The sequence below is a fragment of the Dipodomys ordii genome, unplaced genomic scaffold, assembly GCF_000151885.1.
Source record: "Dipodomys ordii isolate 6190 unplaced genomic scaffold, Dord_2.0 Scaffold18, whole genome shotgun sequence".
NCBI lineage: Eukaryota > Metazoa > Chordata > Mammalia > Rodentia > Heteromyidae > Dipodomys > Dipodomys ordii.
In genome coordinates, this window is record NW_012267234.1 from 7,638,768 (window position 1) to 7,658,126 (window position 19,359).

The 19,359-nt window shown below is 45.7% G+C and overlaps 1 protein-coding gene across 1 annotated transcript in view; it reads right to left on the bottom strand.

Annotated features, from left to right (window-relative positions):
* Ranbp10 (RAN binding protein 10) overlaps positions 1-19,359 on the bottom strand; it is a 51,830-nt gene that overhangs the window by 22,078 nt on the left and 10,393 nt on the right. Inside the window, exon 3 of the mRNA XM_013013026.1 lies at positions 11,105-11,157. Coding sequence (XP_012868480.1) covers positions 11,105-11,157 — 53 coding nt within the window. The remainder of the gene's footprint in view (positions 1-11,104; positions 11,158-19,359) is intronic.

The window sequence follows — 19,359 nt, forward strand, 5'->3', positions numbered from 1 at the left end:
GGTAGAGAGCTAGCCTTGAGCTGAAGAGCTAAGAACTGAAGGACAGTGCCCAGGCCCAGAGTTCAAGCCCCACAGCCGACAAAAAAAAGAGAGAATTTCACGAACTTTCCTGCCTGGGTTGGTTTCAAACTCAGCTTCCTGAGTAGCTAAGATTATAGATGTGAGTCACCAGCACCCAGATTTCAACATGATTTTTTTCCTAGAAGCCTACCCATGCCATCCCATTTGCCAGAATGAATCCAGGGCCTCAGTCCCAGAGTAGAAAAGAGTGGAGAGATGGGTTGGGAAGGTGGCTCAGAGGTAGAGTGCTTGCCTTGCATGCATGAGGCCCTGGGTTCCTCAGCACCACATAAGCAGAAAAAGCCGGAAGTGGCGCTGTAGCTCAAGTGGTAGAGGGCTAGCCTTGAGCTGAAGAGCTGAGGGACAGCGCCCAGGCCCAGAGTTCAGATCCCACAAATGGCAAAAAAAAAAAAAAAAAAGAGTGGAGAGGGCTCTACTGCTGGAGCACATCATCAGCACATTAGACCAAAACCCTAAAAGGGGGCCTGGGATATGGCTGACCAAAGGCTGACCAGCAAAGAGGCCAGCCCATGCCTCATCCACAAAGCTAACTTACCTTATTTATTTATTTATGCCAGTCCTGGGGCTTGAACTCAGGGCCTGGGCACTGTCCCTGAGCTTCTTTTGCTCAAGGCTAGCACTATCACTTGAGCCACAGTGCCACTTCCAGCTTTTTCTGTTTAATGTGTTGCTGAGGAATCAAACCAAGGGCTTCATGCACGCTAAACAAGGAACTCTACCAGTAAGCCACATTCCCAGCCCCAAAGAAAGCTCGTTCTTTTTTTTTTTTTCCAGTTGTTGAGTTTGAACTCAGGGCCTGGGTGTTGTCCCTGAGGCACTTGGTGCTCAAGACTAGTACTCTACCAACTGAACCACAGCACCACTTCCCACAAAGCTAACTTGAATACAAACCAGCCATCTCCCCAATAAGGGTCATTTATTCACCATTGGACTTAGGGATCAGAGATTTGATGTTTCTTTTTCTTTTTAATTAGAGTACATTAGTTGCACAAATAAGTTTTACTGTTATATTTCCATGCATGTACTAATGTACTTAATCATATTCACCTCTTCTTTTTTTTTTCCCCCCAGTCCTGGGGCTTGAACTCAGGGCCTGAGCACTATCTCTGACCCCCTTTGGCTCAAGACCAGCACTCTACCACATGAGCCACAGCTCCACTTCCAGCTTTTTCTGCTTATGTGTTACTGAGGAATTGAACCCAGGGCTTCATATATGCTAGGCAAGCACTTTACAATGAAGCCAGATTCCCAGCCCTTCTTTTTGTTTTTTTGTTTTGTCGGTCGTGGGGCTTGAACTCTGGGCCTGGGTGCTGTCCCTGAGCTCTTCAGCTCAAGGTGAGCACTCTATCACTTGAGCCAAAGTGCCACTTCCAGTTTTCTGGTGGTTAATTGAAGATAAGAGTCTCACAGACTTTCCTGCCTGGGCTGGCTTTGAATTGCAGCTCTCAGATCTCAGCCTCCTGAGCTAGGATTACAGGTGTGAGCCACCGGCACCCAGCCCCCTCTGTTTTTGAGATGGAAGTTTGCCCAGGCTGGTCTCAAACTCATGGGCTCACATGATCTTTCTGCCTCATTCTGAGTTTAAATCCTAATTCTGTTACTTAGCTCCTGGGTTTCCCTAGCTAAACTTCTTTCAGGACGTTAGTCTCCCCCACCTAGAATAACAACTTAGTTATGACGCCTAGATGTGCTGCACCTTCCTGTTGTTACCCTATGACCTGAGTGGACCTGGGCCACACTGGTCATTATCCACCTCTCCCAATGATATCCAATGAATAGCTTGACCTATCTGTTCTTCCTTGCCCTTGTTTCCTGGGGAAGCCACCTGGTCCTTATAGCACTTAGCAGAGTTCAATGGCCATGCCCAATGGCTATTAGATTGTCACCCTCAAGGCCAGCTAAGGAGGGGGAAAGTCTGTGGCTGGATAGCAAAGAGGCTTTCTGAGCCTGGGGCTGCTGTGGAAAGCCCCCTATGTCACAGAGGACACTATGCCAGGGCTGTTTAACATGTTGAGCCACACCTCTTCAGACAGATGCTTTCTCCATAATCCCAACTATCTTTAAAAAAAAAAAAACAAAAGAGCCGGGCGCTGGTGGCTCACGCCTGTAATCCTAGCTACTCAGGAGGCTGAGATCTGAGGATCGCGGTTCAAAGCCAGCCCGGGCAGGAGAGACTGTGAGACTCCTATCTCCAATAAACCACCAGAAAACCGGAAGTGGCGCTGTAGCTCAAGTGGTAGAGCGCTTGCCTTGAGCTGAAGAGCTGAGGGACAGTGCCCAGGCCCAGAGTTCAAGCCCCCCGACCGACAAAAAAAAAAAACAAAAGGTCTACTGCCTGGAGCAGTTCAACTATGGGAAATCAAGAGAGATTTTTCATTCAGCAGATGCTGGAAAACAACAGAGAATGATCTTGTCACAGTATTCCCCTGTCACAGCACCATCGTGGCTATTATCCTGAGCTTTCAAGGCAAATCTAAGGCTATACCTTTTGGCAGCTGCCAGCAGAAAGGGTACAGGATCTTTTCTTAATAGTGGCTCTTCAAGAAAGTCACAATAATAAGTGATGTAGATTAAGATAAGGATGACTATCATAAAGATTAAAAGGTCTTTGTGACTTTAAAAAAATATGTAAGCCAGACACTGGTGGCTCAGGCCTGTAATCCCAGCTACTCGGGAGGCTGAGATCTGAGGATCGCAGTTCAAAGCCAGCCCAGGCAGGAAAGACCAAATAACTACCAGAAAAATGGAAGTGGTGCTGTGGCTCAAGTGGTAGAGTGCTTGCCTTGAGCCGAAGAGCCCAGGGATAGTGCCTAGGCCCAGAGTTCAAGACCCACAACCAACCAAAAAGACAAAAAAAAAGGAAAAAGAAATTGAGAAAATAGAAGTCACAGTAAAGAAGAAAAAAGGCTGCCTCTGTGGGTAGTTAATGGTAACAGGGCTGACATCAGGTGGAGTGACACCATGCCTTCCCACAGGCTCCCAGGCCTTTCCACTGAATCCAGATGTCTACTTAAAGCCATGGAGCTTTGAAGCATTGGGGAGGACACAGCCTATACTATATAGAAAGGAGCCTGCTGCAGGTTATGTCGTGTCATTCCTGATATCCAGGAGAGGCCAGAGGTCTTAACTGGGTCTGGATAGGACAAGGCTCATATCTGGCAGAGCTATCTGCCTACATTGTCACTCACCCTGAAATAAGGAAAAGGATGACACTGTCCTGTGAAACAGGTATAGCCAGGAGCCTGTGTGGCTCACATCTAATCCTAGCTTCTCAGGAAGCTGAGATCTGAGGATCTCCATGCCAGCCCAGGCAGACAAATTTATCTCCAATTAACCAGCAAAAAAAGTTGGAACTGGAGACATGTCTCAAGTGGTATAGCACTAGCTGTGAGTGAGAAAGCCCAGTCAGAGTGTGAGGACCTAAGTTTCAGCCAGCCCCAACACACACACACACACACACACACACACACAAATTTTGATGTGCAACATCAATTTATTGGACATGGTAGCTCTATTCTAGGGTGCCCTGTTCTAGGCAGCTGCTTAGTGGCTTGCTGATCCTTTTCCCAGACAGGGCTTCCACAAGGCACTATAGGACTGAACCCATAGGGCAACAACCAGATGGCTTCTTTTCTCTACTAAGTAGTCTCAGGTAATGGCTTGAAAGGTTTACACAGGCCTACAGTCATACCAGGCTTGTGCCCAAGTGCTCTGTTGGGAGAGGAGGATGGAAATAAAAAGAAACCCTATGCCGAGCACCGGTGGCTCATGCCTGTAATCCTAGCAACTCAGGAGGCTGAGATTTGAGGATCACATTTAAAGTCAGCCCGGGCAGGAAAGTCTGTGAGACTCTTATCTCCAGTAAACCACTAGAAAACCAGAAGTGGTGAAGTGGTGCTGTGTCTCAAGCGGTAGAGCGCTCACCTTGAGCTGAAAAGCACGGGGACAGTGCCCAAGCCCAGAGTTCAAGCCCCATCACACACACACACACACACACACACACACACACACACAACACACACACACACACACACACACACACAGTGGGGCCCTGAGGGTTCAATTCACTCAGCTAGAGAAAAAGATGGCTTCCGCTGAGGGTTCAATTCACTCAGCTAGAGAAAAAGATGGCTTCCGTGACAGACCCTTGTGAAACACTAAATTCTGGAGTAAAACCACAAGCTCACAGAGAGCTTGGCATTAATTATCAACCTGGCAGGGCTCATCAGCTATGAACAAGGGTCCCAGCCTACAGAGTGTGCAGTCCCTGTTTGCAAGTATAAATAAACAGCATTTCCAAACTACTAGAAACCTACCTACTACTCTACTTCTTCTGTTCAATACCTCTGTATTACTAGTTGTTCCAGGCAGACAACTTTGCTGCAAATGTTGCACACTTACAAGGATAGAAAGGAAAGATAATCAACATCCTGTACTTTATTCACCCTCTCTCTTGAATCTGGCACAGAACCTGCCATGATCTTTGTTATCAGTGGTTCCTCTCTCATGGCAAGTGCAGATGTGAAGGATCATCTGTTTGCAGAATGTGATCCACCTAACAGAGGTAATTTTCTGCTGGACTTAGGCACCTAACAGCCCACTCAGAGTGGGCTTGGTAAGGTGGGCTCTAGAACAGGAAAGATACACACCTGATCTCCACCATGCTATGAAAGGAAAGCAGACAGTCCTTTCTCACCCCTCCTCTTGCTCCCCCAGCTCAAGGCTTCAGTATCAGGGGCTTCAGGAAATAGTTTCTGTCCTCCCAATCCCCAACTATGATTCTTCTAGCTGTCCTCTTCCTACAACTTCAATCAAAGAAGGTTTGTCTCAGTGAGCCAGGATTTTCCTTTGAAGGGCTGTACTAATCAAGGCAATGGTTACCACACCTTGTGCCTTTCCACACAAAAAAAGGAAAGGAAGAGAATGCTAGCTACCCAATTCTGCTACAAGTGAACCTCCTATCAACAGACTCTGAGTCTCGCTCTAAAGCATAAAACACAGGAGCAAGATGTAAACATCTCAGCTTGGGAGAGGTGAAAATCCCATTCTCCATCACAACCCCACCTCTCTCTCCCTGGGATCCCAGCCCCTGTCCAGCCCTGTTCTACCATGCTGTGCCAATTCACCAAGACAAGGGTGAGGCTGAGGTACAGTCACCTGCCTGCAGATCATCCTGACCTGATTCTGAGTCATTTAGCCAAGGGTTCTGACATTCTTACTTTGAGGCCACACCTGTTCCTTGGTTTCACACTTAAGGCCAAAGAACACCTTGGAAAAGGCAAACAAAACTTCCACATCTTCCCACTGAAACTTCTGATAAGCTGGGTGCCGGTAGCTCACACCTGTAATCCTACTCAGGAGGCTGAGATCTAAGGATCATGGTTCAAAGCCAGCCCAGACAGGAAAGTCTGTGAGACTCTTATCTTCAATTAACTACCAGAAAACCAGAAGTAGTGCTGTGGCCCAAGTGGTAGAGTGCTAGCCTTGAGCTGAAGATCTGAGGGACAGTGTCCAGGCAAGCCCAGAGTTCAAGCCCCATGATTCAAAAAAAAATCATATTTAAAAAAACAAAGCAGTGGGGGAATACAATTTGGTAACAGAACACTAGTTGGGCGAGGTCTTGGGGTTCCATCAGGACTAAGAGAAAACAAACAAAAATCTCAAAAACAAGAGAGAGAAAGAAAACCAGAAAGCAGAATTGTCCCTCTTCCTATGTCGTCAGTACCACAGGGTTAGATCAGTTTGATGAAACTGGGCTCCAAATGAAGTCTTTAAGTTGAAGGCAGGCTGCAGCCAAGAGACCTGACTTCAGACAGGTACCAGGACCAAAGGTGGCTTCTCAAAGCCTATCACATTGATAAAGCACAGTGAGACAAAGGAATAGTCTCAACTCACCCAGCCATGATGGGGTGCAAGGGGCAGAGGTACCTGGAGATGAGGCTGAACAGGAAACCGTCCTCTGGCAATGCAGTCAGGGGCCAAAGCAGGCAAAGAGTACAATGCAAACACAAGAGTAGAGAGAAGCAATCTGAGATGGAGACACCAATCATGACCACAGAAGCAGCCCAAGGGAGAGGAAATGGCAATACGGATGAAGAAGGGGGCATATTAAAGAGCAGCAGAACCATGGAATAATGAATGGGGCTAAAGATTTCTCAGAGCAGCTCACTTGGAAGGCAAAGAGATAGTGAATGAGCAAGGCTGTACACATGAAGACCTGGCCTTTTCAGGAACATAACCTCAAGGCAAGAGGGTTTACCGAAGGTTCTTATGCAAATAGCTAAGGTAGAGTGAAATCACTGGAGCAAGCAGAGTTCTTCTGCCACCCCTTTTTTGCTTTATTTTTATAGGAGATCCTACCATCTATATGGCCTCCTGAGTATTTAAGGTCTTGCACTACCATGTCCAGCTCATTGACTGAGATGGGATCTCACTGTTTGCCTAGTCTGGCCTTGAACCACTATCCTTTCCTATCTCCATCTACCAAGCAGCTGGAGGCTGAACCACTGCACCCACCACAAAAAAAGCATTCATGAAAGAAGTGGTCAGCAAAACTGGCAGCACACCATCAGTGGCTTATAGTTCAATCACCCACTAACCTAAAGATACTGAGTCTAGCTACATTACCTCCAGGAGGCCTTGTCATTTCCACCCTCCTCTCTTGTCTTTCTAGGCCAAGTTACTCCATGCTCTTCTGGACTACATTTTAGTAGCCTAGGTCCTAACTTGGCCTTTTTGCATCTGCTTCTGTCCTTCCCAGTAGTGTGCAAACTCCTGTCTGAACCTCCCAGGTAGTCCCACCAAAACACCTGAGGAAACCCACACTCTCCTCACCAAGCCCTGTCAGCCACACAGAGCAGCCCCACTGGCCTGCATCCTGGTCAGTTGAGGGGCTTGAACTCTGGGCCTGGGCACTGTCCCTGAACTCTTCAGTGCAAGGTGAGCATTCTACCACTTGAGCCACAGCGCCACTTCTGGTTTTCTGGTGGTTAATTGGAGATCAGAGTCGAACGGACTTTCCTGCCCAGGCTGTCTTTGAACCACAATCCTCAGATCTCAGCCACCTGAGTGGCTAGGATTACAGGCGTGAACCACTGGCACCTGGCTTCAGATCTTTTCCACTTCCTCACAAATGTTCCTCACTCTGTTTAGAACTTTCCTCCTCCCTATTATTCCTCCCCCTACTTCCTGTCATCCTATCATTCCTCACCTGACTCTCATCAGAATCCTGCCTAAATGTCACTTTCCCAGGAAAGCCTGAATCTAGAACATTCTCATGGCACTCTGTACTGTCCTGTAAAGGAACTGACCAAAGTGCATAGGACCCCAGGTGAGTTTATTAACAAAGTACAGGTCTCTCCTACCTGGAAAAGTTTATAGGGACAGGGACTGAGACTAAGTCTGTTTATCTTGTGCTGGGCTTGGTGCCTAACACAGAGCAGGTACACAATCAACTACCAAGGCCATATGGTTATGATGAAATGAGATGTTCTCTGTAAAGCATCCAGCACAGAGTCTGGAACATAGGGGCACTAGGTCACCCACAGCTCTAACAGGAGCAAAGTACCTGGGTGGCAGAAAAGAAACTCTGTTCACTCTGCCATAATGCTGCCAGAAAGCAGCCTTCCAAGTTTCCCATGGAGAAAAGAAAACAACTGCCTAGTGACAATCCTCCAGGAGGCTCACACAAGGATCCACAGTAGGACTGCCAGTGCTACTGTTTGCAACCAAAGCCTGATCCAGAGAGGAGACATCCCAGGAGACAGGACCTGCCCTGACAAGTTTCCTTGTAACACTGGAAGGGCCACCCCACAGGGCTAACCCCAGGGCTTCCCTGGCCCAGATCAAGGGTGATTTTTTTCATTCTATAGCCTCTTCTAGGATGAAAGAGTGCTGTCTGCCATCACTTTTGAATGCTAAAGCAGCAGCCTGAAACTAACCCCACTCAGCAATCCAGGCTGGCTGCCAGGGTAACAGGACAGATGCTTCCCACAAGTCAATGGGCTCAATGCACCTACATGTCTCATTTCTTTTTTCTTTTCTTTTCTTTTTTTTTTTGTCTCCTGGGCCCTGTCCCTCAGCTCTTCAGCTCAAGGCTACTGCTCTACCACATGAGTCACAGTGCCACTTCCGGGCTTTTCTGTTTATGTGGTGCTGAGGAATCGAACCCAGGGCCTCATGCATGCAAGGCAAGCACTCTACCACTGAGCCACCTTCCCAGCCCCTTCATGTCTCATTTCTTACACCTGCTGATGGTGGGGAGGAATATGATGATTTTTTTTTTAATTTATTGAGAAGGCCTCACTGTTTAGTCCAGCTGGATTGGAATATGTTACCCAAATGGGCCTGGAATTCGTGATACTTCTGCTTTAGACTTTTATGTGCTGAGATTCCCAATGTGCATCACCACCACCACACTGGGCCCTTGTTGAGTTCTTTTACTTGCCTGTAACTCCTCACTGATACCTGGATGTCCACAGGCTCCTCCTCAGAGAGGATTAAACTCTATTTACCTCTATTCTTCCTGTATGCTAGGCCTCATTTATACATTCAGCTCCAGGTGACCTGCAGACAATGGCACAAATGGTCCTTGCCATTTACTAGAGATTTAGATTTTCTAGAATGAAAGGGTCTGGAAAGAAAAAGCTGCCTCTTCAACTCAGAGCAGGTTGCATCTCTAAGAGAGAAGCACGTTCTCCACATTCAGTGATTGTTGCTCTTTAGTCTGCAGCTCCTGCTCCAAAAACATACACTGAACCCCATTTCTGTACAGTCAGGTGATTACTGGTTTCAGGCAGTGAAGAGGAATGGCGGGGAGGGGGCTGTTCTCCCAGGCAGACCTAACAATTTCTTTCTAATGGAGCCAGGAAATCCTACTGTAGATGTGCAAATTCCAACAATATCTAGAGTGATTGTTCAGTGATATGCTCAACATTCTTTGCAAAACAATAAGAACCAGGTGTTAGTGGCTCATGCTTGTAAGCCTGTTATTCAGGAAGCTGAGATCTGGGTATTGTGGTTCAAAGCCAGCCTGGGCAGCAAAGTCTGATAGACTCTTATCTCTCATTAACTACCAAAAAAAACTGGATGTGAAGCTGTTGCTCAAGTAGTAGAGCACTAGTCTTGAGCAAAGAAGCTCAGAGACAGCATCTAGGACCTAAATTCAAGCCCTAGGACCAGCACCAGAAGAAAAAGAAAATTCTAGCTATATAGAAGGACAAGATCTTAGGATCTCAGTTTGAAGCCAGCCCAGGCAGACATATCCTCAAGATTCTTCTTTCCAATTAACTATCAAAAAGCCAGAAATGGAGCTGTGACTCAAGAGGTAGAGCATCAGCCTTGAGCAAAAAAGCTAAAGGACAGTACCCAGGTCCTGAGTTCAAGCCCTAAAACCAGCACCAAAAATAAATAAATAACTAAATTAACAGAACAGTTTACACAAAAATACATTTTGAAGCCAGATGCCGGTGGCTCACGCCTATAATCCTAGCTATTCAGGAAACTGAGATCTGAGAATCATGGTTCAAAGGCAGCTAGGGCAGGAAAGTCCACGAGACTCTTATCTCCAATAAACTACTAGAAAACCGGAAGTGGTGCTGTGGCTCAAGCAGTAGAGCACTCCCCTTGAGCTAAAGAGCACAGGGACAACACCCAAGCCCCACAACCAACCAAAAAAAAAAAAGATTTTGACCCACAAAAGGATAAAATATGACCAAACACCAAACAAAAATGAACTAGCTAACTAAGAAACTATTAATGATGTTGAGCATGGTGGCATACAACTGTAATCCCAGCACTTAGGAGGCTGGGACAGGAGGATGTCAAACTGAAATATAATGTAAAACTTCAAAAAGTGAACAGATATATGCAATTTCTGGCTTAGAAGACTAAATTGTCGGTAAGGTTGATATTAAATAAAATCTATGCTAATGTAATATCCTCTGACACAGGTTTGATAGGATAATTTTTTTTTAAAGGTAAATTTCTAGTGACATCCAAAATGCCAGCCAAATGTGAGGACTAGGGCTAGGAATGTGGCTTAGTGGTAGAGTGCTTGCCTAGGATACATGAAGCCCTGGGATCAATTCCTTAGTACCACAAAAACAGAAAAAGCTGGAAGTGGCCTGGGAAGGTGGCTCAGTGGTAGAGTGCTTGCCTTGCATGCATGAGGCCCTGGATTCGATCCTCAGTACCACATAAGCAGAAAAAGCCGGAAGTGGTGCTGTGGCTCAAGTGGCAGAGTGCTAGCCTTAAGCTGAAGAGCTGAGGGACAGTGCCCAGGCCCAGAGTTCAAGCCCCACAACTGGCCAAAAAACAAACAAACAAACAAAAAGTTATTACTAGGCTGAAGGTATGGCTCAAGTGGTAGAGTACTTGCCTACAAAGTGCTGAGTTTAAAATCAATACCACAAGAGAAAGAGAAAAAGAGAAAGAGAGAGAGAGAGAGTTTTTTATTTTTGTCAGTCGTGGGCCTGAACTCTGGGCCTGGGCACTGTCCCTCAGCTCTTCAGCTCAAGGCAAGCACTCTACCACTTGAGCCACAGCGCCACTTCCGGCTTTTTCTGCTTATGTGGTGCTGAGGAATCAAACCCAGGGCCTCATGCATGCAAGGCAAGCACTCTACCAGTGAGCCACATTCCCAGCCCTGAGAGAGAGATTTTTTTTTTTTTTTCAGGTAAGGGGTAGGTTTATTTAGTGGACCTGCTGGGACCAGGAGAGGTGGGCACTCCACGCGGCAAAAGACCGAGAGAGAGAGATTATTAAAGTCTCTAAACAGTTAAGGCCACTACTACTCTCTGCCCACCAATCACACTCCAAAAACCCAAATAACCTTCATCTCAGTCAATGGACTCCTCGAAATGAGAAGCAGCAGTTGCAAAATGGCCTGTACTGCTATCTTTTTCTCCAGTGGCTTGGCTTAATATAAGTACCCTGCAAATAAAATCCTCCTGAGTCTCTGAGCTGCCACCATGATACTCATGGAACAGGAGAGACCAGGAGAACAGAGTTCTCTTAAACTCACCGGGAAGTCTGTTCATGTTGACTCCTTGAGCTGAGAGTCCTATTCCCATGTACCTTCAAAAAAAGCACAGACAAAATTTTTGGTTATCAAATGAGTATTCCATCTCCCTTCTCAAATATTTCTTGGTAAAAGACAAGAAAAATGGTAAAAGGGCTGGGAAGGTGTCTCAGTGGTAGAGCGCTTGCCTTGCATGCCTGAAGCCCTGGGTTCGATTCCTCAGTACCACATAAGCAAAAAGAAAAAAAAGCCGGAAGTGGCGCTGTGGCTCAAGTGGTAGAGTGCTAGCCTTGAGCTAAAGAGCTGAGGGACAGCGCCCAGACCCAGAGTTCAGGCCTCACGACTGGACTCCAAAAAAAAAAAAAAAAAAAGGTCAAAAGTAATGAATGCAGCCTCTTCTGACATACTAGTTGCACTTGGAAAGCCCTTACATTCTGATTTCTCATGAAAAGAGTTCTTAATGTTTTGAAGCTAAAGACACACAAGGTAGTGTATAACCATGACCCCACTGGCTTTAGCCAGAGTACCATATATTGAAATCATGACTTCCAGCTTCCTGGCTTTCTTGCTCCAGCTAAAAAAGTAAAATCTATTCTTAAGATAGAACTAAAGTTAAGTACTTCAATCCTAGGTAGTGAATGACAAGAGAAATGAAAACTCAAACTTACTGTTCAGCCAGGTGCTGGTAACACACAACTGTAATCCTAGCTACTCAGGAAGCTAAGATCTAAGGTTCAGGGTTCAAAAGCCAGACTGGGCAGGAAAATCCATAAGACTCTTATCTCCCCAGTTAATCACCAAAAAGCCAGAAGTAGAGCTGTGGTTCAAGTGGAAGAGTGCCAGCATTGAGCAAAAAAGAAAAGCTAAGGGATGGTGCTTAAGCTCTGAATTCAAGCCCCAGTATTAGAACACACACACACACACACAAAAGAAGTCTGGAGGTATGACTCAAGTGGTAGAGCACTTGCCTAGTATGTGCAAAGCCCTGCACATCCCCAGGATAAACAAACAAACAAAAAGAGCAAAAGACTTGACAGGAGAACCTCTAAACAAGGTACACAAATGGCCAAGAAGAGCTGGGATGTAGCTCAGTGGCACAGCGCTTGCCTAGCAAGTGCAACGTCCTGGGTTCGATCCCCAGTACCAAAAAAAAGAAAAGACACAAATGGCCAAGAAGCACATAAAAAGATATTCAACTAATCATAAGGGAAATGCAAAGCAAAACCATAGTGAAATACCATACTCAAGAATGTGATGGGAGGGGCTGGGAAGGTGGCTCAGTGGTAGAGCACTTGCCTTACATGCATGAGGCCCTGGGTTCGATTCCTCAGCACCACATAAGCAAAAAAGAAAAAAAAATGGAAGTGGCACTGTGGGCTGAAGTGGTAGAGCGCTAGCCTTGAGCTGAAGAGCTAAGGGACAGCGTCTAGGCCCAGAGTTCAGGCCCCACGACCGGACCCAAAAAAAAAAAAGAATGTGATGGGAAATGGTGCTGTGGCTCAAGGTAGAGCACTCGCCTTAAACTGAAGAAACCAGGGACAGTGCCCAGGACCAGAGTTCAAGCCCCATGACGGATAAAAAAAAAAAAAAAGTGGGCTGGGCAGGTGGCGCAGTGGTAGAGTGCTTGTCTTCCATGGATGAGGCCCTGGGTTCAATTCCTCAGTACCACATAAGCAGAAAAGGCCGGAAGTGGCTCAAGTGGTAGAGTGCTAGCCTTGAGCTGAAGAGCTGGGGGACATCTGTGCCCAGGCCCAGAGTTCAGGCCCCACAACCGGCAAAAAAAAAAAAAAAAAAAAATGCCAGTATCTTTGGGCTGGGAAGGTGGCTCAGTATAGAGTGCTTTCCTTGCATGTATGAGGCCCTGGGTTCGATTCCTCAGCACCACATAAGCAGAAAAGGCCAGAAGTGGTGCTATGACTCAAGTGGTAGAGCGCTAGCCTTGAGCTGAAAAGCTCAAGGACAGTGCCCAGGCCCAGAGTTCAGGCCCCATAACTGACAAAATAATAATAATAATAATATGATGATGATGATGAAGAGGAATGAAAAACTCAAACTTAAACAGGTTCTCCTGGACCCATGCTGCAGGGTCTTCATATCTAAAGAGCCAGAGGTACAACAGGAGGAGCTGATTCGCACCAACTTGTCTGGTGATCTCAGGAGGCACTTGGAAATGACTGAGCTTTCCAGAGCTGGTGGGTCCTTGCTAAAGTTGAGTAATTCAGTAAAAACAGGTGTGGTAAATTTCTCTTTAGAGAGCCCTAGAGGTCATTCACGATTTCCAAAGAGAGCCTCTGTGTTAGAACAGTGCTAAGGACAGGAGAGTGGGGTGCTGGATTCAGTCCTCCAAAATGTCAAGTCAGGGGTGAGCTAGAGAGCCAGGGTTCACTGCTTCAAAGCTAAGGGTTCCCTGAGGAAGTAAAAGTTAAGACGTGGTGAAGGAGGTGGGAGAAAAAAAGAAGTATGTGCCATGCAGAAGCAGCAGTATGGCAAGGCATACAGGCAAGGAAGCTGCCACACAGGGGAAGAACTGAGATCAGTATGGCTGGGTTACAGGATGGGCAGACCTAAAAAGAGCCAAAGCTGGGGTAGGAAATGAAACTGTGAACACATAGTCTACATGCTAGCTGAAGGAGTCTGAACTTCATGGAACATCAATCGGAAGCCACAGAGAGGTGTAGCAAAGGCACAGTTGACCAAATAGCTGATATGGGGGAAATGGATTGAAGAAGCAAAACCGAACTTTACCATCATCCCTGTGGAAAATGAATGACAACTGTTAGAAAAGGCCAGGAGCAGCAGGGACACAGTGATGTTGAGAAAGCTAAGCTCACTTTACAACACAGTAAACAACTGGACGTTGGTGGCTCATACTTGCAATCCTAGCTACTCAGGAAGCTGAGACCTAAGGATCTTGAAGCCAGTCTGGGCAGGAAAGCCCATGAAACTCTTACCTCCTAGTAACTACCAAAAAAAGCCGTAAGTGTAGTGGTAGAGTGCTATCCTTGAGCAAAAAAGCTCAAGGAGCCGGGTGCCAGTGGCTCACGCCTGTAATCCTAGCTACACTCAGGAGCCCGTGATCCGAAGATTGCAGCTCAAAGCCAGCCTGGGCAGGAAAGTCCATGAGATTCCTATTTCCAGAAAACTGGAAGTGGAACTGTGGCTCTAGTGGTCAATTCTCTGAGATCTACTTGGACATTTTAGAGCCAAGATGCTCAGCTGGAGTCAGAGGCACCATTTCCCCAGTTCTGTTCCAGCCCTAGTATTGATGCCATACATAAACATCTGGATGAGAAATATCCCTGCAAGGCGTAAATATACTGCACATTCCCAGATTCAAATTTCACCTCTGTTCCCAAATGCACCATGGGCCCATGGTCCATCACCTGTTCTGTTTCATCAGCAATTACCACAAGTCCAGAGACACCTCAGTACAGTCACTTACAGATTCAGACAATGGTGTAACTGGACTGGTGCTAGGGAGGGCTAAGGACTACACTGCTCACTGTATTATGCATTGTAGGCTCTTCCAGCAGTAGAATCTAGTAAAGTAGTCCAAAATTCTCAAAAGCCTAATCTTAGTACATCTAAAAACAAATGCCTGTTTACCTGGGATTGCTAAGGAAAAGAAACTGAGTATTCACTTCCTTGTTGGTAATGAGCCAGGCTATGCTAAGAACACAAAGGATACAGGCTGCCTTGGGGCAATCTGGAAAGAAGGAAGGAAGCAAGGGTTCCCATTTCCTAAGCAAAAGACAGGACAGAGATAGAGCAGATTAGCTCCCCAACACTTCACTTCTGGGCTTGCTTTTCAGGGAGCAGGATATATCTGAAGAGATTTGAAGAGGAAGTACTTACCCCCATAGTGTAAGTGCTCTAATCTATCTTTTTTTTTGGCCAGTCCCGGAGCTTGAATTCAGGGCCTGTGTACTTTCCCTGAGCTTCTTTTGCTCAGGCTAGCACTTAGGCCATAGTGCCACTTCTGGCTTTTTCTATGTATGTAGTACTGAGTAATCAAACCCAGGGCTTCATGCGTGCTAGGCAAGCACTCTACCACTAAGCCACACTCCCAGCCCTCTAATTCTTCTTCTATATAAGGGCAACATAGAAGAGGAAATATCACTTGTCAGACAGGTGAGACAGTCAGGAAGTATAAAGGAAGAACAGATAAGCTCCTTATGGCAGCAAAGCCAAGAGTTATCCTTTAACATCTCAGTTTCCACCCTTCACTACCAAAACCACAATGCAAGCTAGAGATACAAGAAAAGTCACTTAGCCACCTGTGTGGCTCCATAAAGAAGAGGACAGACAGCAAGCAGGCATTGTGTAGGCCACACTAAGTAGAAACCCACCAGACAGTGACTTGGAAGAGTAGTTCCATCCATAAGGAGGCAGCCAAGGCCCTCAGCCAAACACCAAAAGCAGGTGATTGGCAACCCCAAAAGGTCCACACTGAAGGTCCTACCATCCACTGTCAAGCAGCAAAGGGTCAAACTAGGGCCCTAAAAGAGGACTGCCTTAAGATGTGTGCTGGTGGCTCGCTACTCAAGAGACTGATATCTAAGAATCACAATTTGAAGGCAGCCTGGGCAGGAAAGTCCTATGACTCATTTTCAATTAAGCACCAAAAAAGCCAGAAAATGAGGCTGACTCCTGACACACAGGCTGCCCAGCACACACCTGCCCCTTTTACCAGATAAGCAGCAGTCTGCTGAACCTCAAGTCACATGGAGACACACAAGTTCACTTGTCAACTTGGATTCTTTTTCTTCTAGTTTTCTATAATTAACACTAATTGCATGAGTTTTTTGTTTTTGCTTTTTTATTTTGTTTTGAGACAGGACCCTACTATGTAGCCTAGGCTGACTTCCAATTCACAACCCTCCTGCCTCAGCCCCCTATGTGCAAGGTCTACAGATGTGTACCATTATATCCAGCCCTGAATTACTTTCACAGAAAAATCACTTTAGCTTTTTGGGTTTTTTTTTTTGGTGGTACTGGGATTTGAGCTCACAGCTTCATACTTGCTAGGTAGGTATTATACCACTTGAAGCATGCATCTAGGAGAAAAAAAAGTTAGTGCCAACTGTGCCCATCAGACTCTCTGGATCATCCGAGGCAGCATTTGAGTGGTCGGATCAGAGTGGGAGAACGTTGCTTTCAGTCAGCTCCTCAGTACACACCAGGACAGAAGGGCACAGGCTACAGTAGAAGCAGCAGCTGAAACAGTCAAAATCTCTGCTGAACAGTGCAAGTAAGACCCAGACTCACTTGGCACCTCGTGCTCCCAATCACAACCACAGCATATCCTCAGGAAACCCTGTTACCATGTGACAGACTCTGCACAGGTCTGCTGTGATCGACAGGCCTGGTAGTGAAGAATAGGACCTTAGAAACTGGGGCCATCTGTCTTTCATACCTTCCAGACATGTACAAGGCTAGAGGGAGGAGCCTACTTCTTTGCCACTTCCCACCAGTCCTGAGAGCTAGGAGTTCTGTTGCTTCCTTCCTACTTCTGGAAGGAAAGCATCTGATGAGTATTAAAGTGACAGAAAATACTTCACAGTAGCGCTCAGAGATACTACCCCTGATTCTGAAAAGTTGGTCTTGTACACTCCAGTCTAATTCAGGACCATGGGTCTTGGATTTCAACCCCTCATCTCAGGTTCCCCATCAGAAGATGAGATGTTAGCCTAAAGCGCTCCTGTACTTCTTCCTAGCTCTGACCTATAGCCTTCAATTCTTAGCAAAACATTTCTGGGTCTTTGTTTTGTTTCGGTTTTTTTTGTCAGTCATGGAGCTTAAAATCTGGGCCTGGATGCTGTCCCCACACTCTTCAGCTCAAGGCCAGCTCTCTACCACTTGAGCCAAAGCACAGTCTCACGGACTTTCCTGCCTGGGCAGACTTTGAACTGTAATCCTCAGATCTCAGCCTCCTGAGTAGCTAGGATTACAGGCATGAGCCACTGGTGCCCAGCTTAGCAAAACATTTCTTAGCAAAATAACATCAATATGTGTACAGTATATATTGTAAATGTGCTATACACAAATGAAAACCCAGTGTGAGGCAAACCAAAGTCACCAAGGCACATATCTATCTTCTCAGTAACTGGAGGGCTGAGACAGGAGCATTGTGACCTTGAGGCCAGCCCAGGCTATACAGTAAGACTCTGTTTCAATAAACAAATAAATATGGGGAGGGAGAGAAGGGGGAAATTTTTCTTTAAAAATAAACAAATAATCTGGGTGTCAGTGGCTCATGCCTGTAATCCTAGCTACTCAGGAGGCTGAGATTTGAGGATCGCAGTTCAAAGCCAGCCTGGGCAGGAAAGTCCGTGAGACTCTTATCTCCAATAAGTCACTAGAAAACCGGAAGTGGCGCTGTGGCTCAAGCGATAGAGCACTCGCCTTGAGCTGAAGAGCCCAGGGACAGTGCCCAAGCCCAGAGTTCAAGCCCCACCACCGACCAAAAACAATAATAATAAATAAACAAATAAAATTACCAAAGCCAAGCACCAGTACCTCACAACCTACAATCCTAGCTACTCAGGAGGCTGAGATCTGAGATCACAGTTCGAAGCTAGCTTAGGCAAGAAAGTCTGTCTATAAGACTCATCTCCAATAAACTACTCAGAAAAAGCCAGATGTGAGATGTGGCAATGTAGCTCAAGTGGTAGAGCTCTGGTCTGAGCACACAGAGGCTCACGGATAGCACCCAGGCCCTGAGGTCAAGCCCCAGGCCTGACCAAAAAAAAAAAAAAGTGCCAGGAGCTGGTGGTTCACACCTGTAATTCTACCTACTTAGGCTGAGATCTAAGGATCACAGTTCAAAGCCAGCCCAGGCAGACAAATCCAAGAAACTGATTATGATTGTGAATCTAAGCCAACTTACACCACATATAAGACCCTGTTCTCAAAAAGAAAAAGAAAGAGTAAAGAAAGAAAAAAATGTCAAAACTCTCCAAATTGATCTATAGAAGAAAAAAATGGAATTCCTACCAAAATTCCAACAACCTTTCTCATACAAATTGAAAAGGTCACTGAGTACCAGTGGCTCACCCCTCTATCCTAGCTACTCAGGAAGCTGAGATGTGAGGATGAAAATTCAAAGCCAGTCTAGACAGGAAAGTTTGTGAGTTTCTATCTCCAAATTAACAACTAAAAAGTTATAAGTGGAACTGTGACTCAAGTAGTAGATACCAGCCTTAAGCAAAAAACCTAAGGGACATCACCTAGGCTCTGAGTTCAAGCCCCAGTACTGGAATTTTTTTAATCCAACTGGGCACCAGTGGGTCAGACCTATAATCCTTGCTACTCAGGATAGATGTGTAGCTGAGCAGACAAATCTAAATAACTTTTATTTCCAATTAACCACCAAAAAAGCCAGAAGTGGGCTCAAATGCCAGAGCACCAGCTGAAAACAAAACCTCAGGGTGAGAGATCAAAGCCCTAAATTTGAACTCTTAATATTCCCCGCCCCCCAAAAGGATGAAAAAGTCAACTGCCAAAATCATATGGACTTACAAGGGTCCCCAAGGAGCTAGAAAATTTTTGAAGAAACAGAACAAGGTTGGATGACTCGCACTTTACGATTTCAGTACTACAAAACTACAGTAATCAAAACAGTGTGTTAATGGCATAAGGCAGACATATAGAACAATGAAAAGTAAAGGCAAGAAACAAACCCAAATTGCTTTAATGAAAGTGCCAACACCAAGCATAGGTTGTGACTGAAGAGGTAGAGTGACTGCCTTACAAGCACAAGGCCTTGAGTTCAAATCCCAATACTCCCCCATCTCTCTCTCTCTCTCTCACACACACACACGAACTTTTTTTTCTCAAAGAAGAAAAAAAGCAGTCTCTTCAACAAAGAGCAATGCTACAAATGTATTTCGACACACAAAATAGTGAAAGTGATACCTCATATTATAAAATTAAGTCATAATTATATATAAAATTAAGTCAAGGAGATGTAGGTATCTCTCAGTGTAACAGCACTTCGTTAGCATGCATGAGATGCTAGCTTCAATCCCTAGGACCTTAAAACTAAACAAAAAACTCACAAAATGGATTAATGAACTAAATATAATAGCTAAAACTATAAAATTACTAGAAGATTCATGATCCTGGATGTGGTGTTGGATTCCTTCTGTTTTTCCAGTTCTACCACGGAGCTACATCAGTAGCTCAGTGGATTTCAAAATCATGAAAACAAAAGATAAAAAAATTAGGGGCTGGGAAGGTGGCTCAGTGGCAGAGCG